The 8,247-nt window shown below is 35.3% G+C and overlaps 1 protein-coding gene across 1 annotated transcript; it reads left to right on the top strand.

Annotated features, from left to right (window-relative positions):
* The first annotated feature begins 214 nt into the window (after window positions 1-214).
* Window positions 215-4,060, top strand: LOC133328504 (methylcrotonoyl-CoA carboxylase subunit alpha, mitochondrial-like). Its single transcript, XM_061537068.1, has 4 exons — window positions 215-252; window positions 457-1,222; window positions 1,292-1,798; window positions 3,275-4,060. Exons 1-4 carry the CDS (start codon window positions 215-217, stop codon window positions 4,058-4,060), a joined length of 2,097 nt encoding a protein of 698 aa, XP_061393052.1.
* The last annotated feature ends 4,187 nt before the right edge of the window (window positions 4,061-8,247 follow it).

Raw genomic sequence — 8,247 nt, 5'->3', positions numbered from 1 at the left:
AGTTCCTTTGCTTCAAATAGTTCAAAAAAGGAACTGGATCAGAGAAAGGAATTATATTAATTAAAGAACTGGAACTAGTTCCGTTCGTTCCTTTCTCGGAATAGTTCCAATGAACTAGTTCGTTCCCTATTCCCTATTGAGATAAGACGGAAAAGATCTTGCAAATTCCGCAGGTGTGCAATAATAGTTTAAGACGAAATTTTTATAAAATAAAATGTATACACAACTAATTAGGAATTTAAGAAATATAAGGTGAGTGCTATTAAAAAAGAACTATTATCTAAAAAAATTAATATTAAATTATCGATTTGATTTTGAAGATCAATAACTGAAAAAAAACACTTGTTGTTTTTTAACGTTCTGCAGAGAACGTTGTTACATAAATGTTTTGAAGTTCATGTTTGTTTTTGCTTCTTGTTATCGTTAACGTTGTTGTTTTTTTTTTCTACCTTTCAGATGTTACTCCGCCAAAGCAACACCCTCCGTCAGGCCAATCAATAAAATCCTCATCGCCAACCGTGGTGAGATTGCCTGTCGTGTTATTAAAACTGCCCGCAAATTAGGTGTCCGCACTGTGGCCGTGTACTCTGATCCCGATGAGAAATCTTTGCACACCCAATATGCTGATGAAGCCTATCGTGTGGGTGAGGCTGCATCCGCCTCATCTTATCTGCGCGGTGATCGTATCATAGAAATTGCCAAAAAGGCTGGTTGTCAAGCCATCCACCCCGGTTATGGTTTCTTATCCGAATCCGTCGAGTTTGCTGAACTCTGCCAAAAGGAAGGTGTCATTTTTATGGGACCTCCTAGCTCTGCCATTCGTGATATGGGTATTAAGAGTACCAGTAAACACATTATGGATGCTGCTGGTGTACCAATTATTAATGGTTATCATGGCGAGGATCAGTCGGATGAACGTTTGCAGCAGGAGGCTAAAAAGATCGGGTTCCCTTTGATGATTAAGGCTGTGCGTGGTGGTGGTGGCAAAGGTATGCGTATTGCTGATAAACCTGAAGATTTTATGGATGCTTTAAATTCCGCGCGCACTGAATCACAAAAATCATTTGGTGATAGTTCGGTGCTATTGGAACGTTATGTTCGTTCACCCCGCCATGTTGAGGTTCAAGTGTTTGCCGATCAGTATGGTAATGCTGTATACCTGTGGGAAAGAGATTGTTCTGTGCAAAGACGTCATCAGAAGATTATTGAAGAGGCCCCGGCGGTAAGTCTCCTGTTAAAATTTCAATTTGTTTTTCGGAAAATTTATGTCAATAACGTCCTTTCTTTTTAGCCCGGCTTATCCGAAGAATTACGTCGTGAATTGGGCGAAGCCGCCGTGCGTGCCGCCAAAGCCGTGGGCTACGTAGGTGCCGGCACCGTTGAATTCATTATGGACAAGGAAGACCTGAGTTTCCATTTCATGGAAATGAACACCCGTCTTCAGGTGGAGCATCCAATCTCGGAAATGATTACCGGCACCGATTTGGTTGAATGGCAAATACGTATTGCTGCCGGTGAACCTTTACCCGTAACTCAGGAACAAATTACCCGTAAGGGCCATGCCTTTGAGGCTCGTATTTATGCTGAAAATCCTCGTGGTGGTTTCCTCCCCGGTGCTGGTCCATTACGTTATTTGGCCACTCCTCAAGCTAGTGATTTGGTTCGTGTTGAAACCGGTGTCCGTGAAGGTGACGAAGTCTCGGTGCATTACGACCCCATGATTGCCAAATTGGTTGTATGGGGTGAAAATCGTTCACAGGCTTTGAATAGCCTGATTGCTCGCCTGCGGGAATATCACGTGAGTAGAAGTTTGGAATTTAGTTAGAGGTAGCCTTTTGCACGAAACAGACATTGAAAGGTTAATTCGGGCCAAAATTAGGCCTCCGAGCAATGCAGCCACTTTGAATGAATAAGGTCTTCTATACAGAGATGACCAGCTCCTCCTCTATCATCGTAAGTTTGGGAAACTTGATATGGGTAGTACCGTAGGTAGTATCAGAAGCGGGTAAAACGTCCTTGTATATGCAGGCTCCCGAGTTAGAGGTTTGGAATATAAGAAAATTGTATTTAAAATGAGGAACCGAAAATCGAAGAAAGTTTTTTTTTAATTTCCTAAATAAAGACTTCAAGAGGGTTTTTTTTCTAAAAATTGGTTTTATGGGGTGAAAATCGTTCACAGGCTTTGAATAGCCTGATTGCTCGCCTGCGAGAATATCATGTGAGTAGAAGTTTGGAATTTAGTTAGAGGTAGCCTTTTGCACGAAACAGACATTGAAAGGTTAATTCGGGCCAAATATAGGCCTCCGAGCAATGCAGCCACTTTGAATGAATAAGATCTTCTATACAGAGATGACCAGCTCCTCCTCTATCATCGTAAGTTTGGGACACTTGATATGGGTAGTACCGTAGGTAGTATCAGAAGCGGGTAAAACGTCCTTGTATATGCAGGCTCCCGAGTTAGAGGTTTGGAATATAAGAAAATTGTATTTAAAATGAGGAACCGAAAATCGAAGAAAGTTTTTTTTAATTTCCTAAATAAAGACTTCTAGAGGGTTTTTTTTCTAAAGGAAGACATGAAGAGATACAAGAAAAAGGAGGACTTTAGGAATCCCCAAGAATTTTTTACATAAATGCTATGGAAAATCCTATTTGCCTGAATATGAAGTAGGTCTTTGAAGTCTTCTAAAAGAAAATGTTTGGATTGACAATTATTTGGGAGAAAGTTATTTGGCCTTCGTCGAACTTTTTGGGTTCTATACACGATCTTGACAACTGAAACCAAAGAAAGCGAATTTAGCTATTTTGGGTCCTACATGGAAAGAAGTTTTTTTTTCTAAAAGGAGGCATTAAGAGATACAAGAAAATGACATTATGAGTCCCCTAGAGTTTTCTAGTGAAATGCTTTTTTTGGGCTTTTGTAAAAATTTATCCTGTATGATGTCCAGTTCGAAGTTGCTAAGAAGACATTTTTATGTTTTAAATCTCTAGTTAGAGGACCGTTTTTAGTCTTTTATTAGAGGACTTCTTATTCTTATATCAAAAGACCTCTAAAAAATGTTTGTGTTCTATTTGAACATGTTTTAAGGCTTCTAATAAAAGTCCCTAAAACCTCCTATTAGAAGATCTTTTAAGCCTTAAATTAGAAGTCCTAGTCTTCAATAAGAAGAGATTAAAATCTTCTCTTGGAAGGCCTTTTTATTTTTCAATTGGAAAAGCTTTTTAGCCTTCTATTAAAGGATCTGCATATCATTTTTTATGTTTGTATTCATTACAGATCACCGGTTTGGAAACCAACATCAATTTCCTAATCGATTTGGCATCACATCCTGAATTCCAATCGGGTAATGTCCACACAGGTTTCATCGATCAACATTTCGACACTCTCTTCCCACCAATTCAAATTTCCGACAACGAATTGTGCAAGGCAGCCCTCTCCTTGGTCTTCAATGAATTGCAAGCATCACAGGTGAACACTTTGAACAACGCCGATCCCTTCGCTGCCTCTCCCAACTTACGTCTAAACTATGACCTCATACGCCAATACACCCTTAAGGCCAACGATAAAACCTATCAAGTTAATGTTAAATTTAATGGTGAACAAATTGAAATACAAATCGATAATGGCAGCTGGTATTCGGTGAAAGCTGATCGTATTGTGGATGGTGAACGTCTTAAGATACGTTCAAATATTGCCAATAATATTTCCACCTATAATGCCTATATTGATGAATCGGAAGTGACAGTGTTTTTGGACAATGGCAAATTGACATTTGAATTGGTACAACCGAAATTCCTCAATGCTGCCGTCGATCAATTGGGTAGTGCTGGTTCGAAGGTTGTCGCTCCCATGCCAGGTGTTTTGGAAAAGGTTTTGGTAAAATCTGGTGATAAGGTTAAGAAGGGTGATAATTTGGCGGTGTTGATTGCCATGAAAATGGAACATATTTTGAAGGCCCCTAAGGATGCTGTTATTAAATCAATTGGTGGTGCTGAGGGCTCCAATGTTGCCAAGGGTGCTGCTGTTATTACCTTTGAAGAGGAAGAGGAGGAGAAGAATTAAGTGGAAACCTAATGGCCTGGCCCTGCTAATTGTACCAGATTAAAAATTGCATTTATTTTAAAAATTAATTCCTTTTTTCTTAATTTTGTATAAATATATCTATGGGTGTCATATCTATTGCATTTATTTTTTCTTAAATCCCTTATATGTATTTTTTTATTGTAGTATCTTGTAAATTAAGTGAAATGTTAAACAATTTGTTGTGATTGTAGTTTTTTTTAGATAAATAATAATAAAAAAAAGACGTTCTGTTATTATTTGTAACGAATGGAATATGTGTTTTGGGAATTCTATTGGATAGCATGTTTACCTGAAACGAAGTGAAGCAGGTCTGTGGAGATTTTTTAAATGAACATTTAGAGGCTTTTGGCTTCTATCCACGATCTTATCAACTGAAACCAAAGAAAGCGAATTTAGCTATTTTGGGTCCTACATGGAAAGAAGTTTGGAGTTTTTTAATTAAGACATTTAGATTGACCATCAGTTGTGAGATGGCAATTTGGCCCATGTCAACTTCGCTACAAGTTTTTATACCCTCAGTCTTATGGCTAACTAGGGGCAAAATTTTGGTCGAAATATTGTTTTAGACCCCATTTTTCTTTTGGCCAAATCCGTTTCATATTATTTGTAGTAGATTTACAAATGTCCGTCAATCGTGTCTGGGGCACACGATAACTCTCAAAGGGAATAAACGATTTCTTCTAAACTTTGCACATCGCAGTCTTTGTTCCAAACTTAAATCAAGTTCGGAGATAGGAAATATCCGTCCACTCCACTTTCTTGTACCTCCCACACAAAATGGTCAACATGTTGCGGAAAATTAATTTTGTAATATCACAGACTATTCGATTTGAATCACACTTTGCACAACCTATTATCCTTACCAAGACTTTTAGCAAGTCCGAAGATGGGACCCATTGGTTCACTCCTTCTGAAACCTTACCTACAAAGTTTAAAAATCTTAACAATTTGTTAAACCCATATCAAGCGAATGGAATTTCCGATTTCCAAACAGTGCACATAATAATATTTTTACCTTGGCTAGATCAAGTCCGAAGTTGCGACTCATCGGTCCACTTGCCCACAAATGTTGACCATTTGTGGGCGAGTGGATTTTTTTTCAATTCAATATTAAACGAATGGTATATCCGAAATGTATGGAATGTCCAATTAGGCCCAAAAGTTACATCGTAATATTTTTACCAATCCTAGGCCATGCCCAAAGATGGGATCTATCGGTCAACACCTTCTTGTACCTTCCCCATAAAGAGTCAAAATTTTGAAAATTTGTTAATTCAATACCAAGCGAATGCAAATGTCCGATTTGACTCAACCTTTACATATCGGAATATTTTTACTAATTGTAGATCATATCCGAATATGGGACTCATCGGTCCACTTCTTCGGGATCTTTCCAAACAAGGTGTCAATATTTTTAAAAATTTGTCAATTCAATACCAAGCGAATTCAATGTGGGATTTGACTCAAACTTTATACATCGTACTATTTTAACCAATCCTAGATCATGTCTGAAGATGGGACCCATCAATCCACTCCTGCTGGTACCTTCCTTACAAAGGTTAACTTTTTTCAAATTTTTATAAATCCAATATTAAGGCAATGGAATGCCCGATTTGATCCAAGCTATACAAATGACAATACCTTTACCAAACATATATCATGTCCGAAGATGGGACCACTCCTTCTAGTACCTCTCCACTCCTTCTAGTACCTCTCCTACAAAGTGTCAAAATTTTGAAAATTTGTTAATTCACCGATTTGAGCCAAACTTTGCACATCGTAATACTTTTTCCACATCTATGTCATGTCCGAAGATGGGACCCATTGGTCGATTCCTTCTGTTACCTTCCGCTCAAACATATATTTCTATAGAACAGCCTTATCTCGTACCTCTTCAACTATTCGATAAAAAACATACACCTTATATAAAGCGAATAATAAAATCAATGTGTAGTAATTCCGTTGACCTCCGGAAAACATAAACTGGTGTTATACATCGATCGGCAACACCGACTGACACTTTTTACTTGTTTTTTTTTTAATATTTCACTATAGGGTGACGCTTTACTTACCGTGGGGTACACATAGTATATTTTTCATCCGTAAGTTGTTGTTTCAAATATTGGCTGGAATACCTTCTGTTCCCACCTGTAATTATTTTCAGAGGAGTTTATTTTAGAATAGGATTGCCTAATTTGAAACATTGTCCTTATATAAAAATAACACCTTTCAATTAAGAATTATTTCACATTAATTTTGTTTTTATTTGTTTCTTTCTGTGTTTTTGTTTTGGTTTTCCTTTTTGTTTCATTATAACATTTAGTTTTTATTTTATATTTTTTTTATTTTTTAAATGTATTCTTTATTTGTTTTTTATTTTGTTATATTTGTTATTATTATATATATTACCTTCGTATCAATAATATAAGTATATATTTGAATTTATATATAATTTTTTTAATGTTATTTTCTTTTATAATGAATTTAAGTTTTTCTCTCTGTTTTTTTTTTTCTTTTATAAAGCGTAGTAATAATATTTATTTATTTTTATCGATTTTATTTATTTTTTCTGTTACTTTAATTTCTATATAACATAAAAATTATTAAATAATAAATAAAAATTGTTTTTTGTTTTGTTATTCATGTAGACTTTATTGTTGTTGTTTGTTTTTCGGTTTATTGAAATATATAATATATATGCTTTTATTTTTTTTTTATTTGTTGTTATTATTTATTGAAATTGTTTCGTTTATAAAAAATTAAAAAAGAAAGATTTATTTTCGAATTTGCTCGTTATTTGTTTTCTACTATTAAGTTTTCGTTTTTTTATGTGTTTCAAAGATGAAGAAAAAGGATAATAAAAAAATGTATTAAAAAAGTCGCATCTTATTTTTTTTTTCGTTTAGTTTTAAATCTGTCATAGAATGAGTTTTAAAAAAATGTCTAATTTTTATTTTGTGTTGGACTTCGGTGTGTGTTTTGGTGTGGGGAGTTTTATATTTATAACATGTTAAATGGGGTTAAGTTGGAGTTGTTTGGAGTTGTAAAAATGTATACAAAAATCTACTATTTTGAGAGGGATTGGATTGTAAACTAAAAAAAAAAATAAAAATAAGTTAGACAATTTAAATCAATAAGGAACATTTAGACTTAATTTATGGCGTCTCTCTCCCTTACAGTGAGAGGACATATCGTGAAATATTTTATACCAATTTTCAAAAAAATATACTCTTAAGAATACATGCAAATATTTCAAATAGTTATTTTATAAAATTTATTTATTTCATTCAAACCCCTAGCTTTTTCTTCTTATCACAAACTCTTTTAAAACGGGGTTTAGATAACTTTTACAGCTGACTGCAGTATTTTTTTTCTTATAGCAGATCAAAAGGTCTTCTCATAGATGACCATTTTATAATTCCATAGGACAATAGGTATTTTGTAAGATGACAGAAAAAAAGTATTGACAAAATATAGAATTTAATAATCTCATAAATCATAAGCCAAAACAAGTAATAAGGTGTCAGTCGGTGTTGACGACCATAGCCCCAGCCTATGGCTTGCGGAAGTCTACAAAATTTCTACACACTGGTTTAAAAATCGCCGACAGATGTAAACCCCTTGTTTTATTATTCGCTTAATAGATTTGGTGGTACTGAATTAACGAATTTTAAAAATGTTGCCTCTTCGGACATGATCTACGTTTGATATAAATATTACGATTTTCAAAGTGTGAATCAATTCGGACATTCCATTCGGTTCATATCGAATTAACAATTTTTCAAAATGTTGACCCTTTGTGGAGTAGCTACCAGAAGGAGTGGATCGATGGGCCCCACCTTCGGTCGTGATCCTGTCATTGTGAAAATGTTATGATGTGCAAAGTTTGGATCAAATCGAACATTCTATTCGTTTGATATTGAATTAACCAATTTTCAAAATTTTTGACTCTGTGGGGATGGTACCAGAATGAGTGGATCCCTTCTTCGGACATGAACTAGGAGTGTTACAAACATGTCGATTTGCAAAGTTTGGTTCAAATCGGACATTCCATTCGCTTGGTATTGAAATAACAAGTTTTCAAAAGGTTTACACTTTATGGGGGAGGTAGCAGAAGGAGTGGATCGACGGGATCCATCTTCGGACATGATCTAGGTTTGGTAAAA

Source organism: Musca vetustissima, unplaced genomic scaffold, assembly GCF_032173495.1.
Source record: "Musca vetustissima isolate MV318-11 ecotype Yass unplaced genomic scaffold, APGP_CSIRO_Mvet_v1 utg511445, whole genome shotgun sequence".
In the NCBI taxonomy this organism is placed as follows: Eukaryota; Metazoa; Arthropoda; class Insecta; order Diptera; family Muscidae; genus Musca; species Musca vetustissima.
The sequence above is the reverse complement of the archived record's forward strand: the minus strand, read 5'-3'. Positions and strand labels throughout refer to the sequence as shown.

Excerpts from the sequence above, each read along its gene's own strand:
- LOC133328504 (XM_061537068.1), top strand. The coding sequence starts at position 215 with ATGTATACACAACTAATTAGGAATTTAAGAAATATAAG. Across the intron at positions 253-456 it reads AGGAATTTAAGAAATATAAG|ATGTTACTCCGCCAAAGCAA; the intron begins GTGAGTGCTATT and ends TCTACCTTTCAG. Across the intron at positions 1,223-1,291 it reads TTATTGAAGAGGCCCCGGCG|CCCGGCTTATCCGAAGAATT; the intron begins GTAAGTCTCCTG and ends CTTTCTTTTTAG.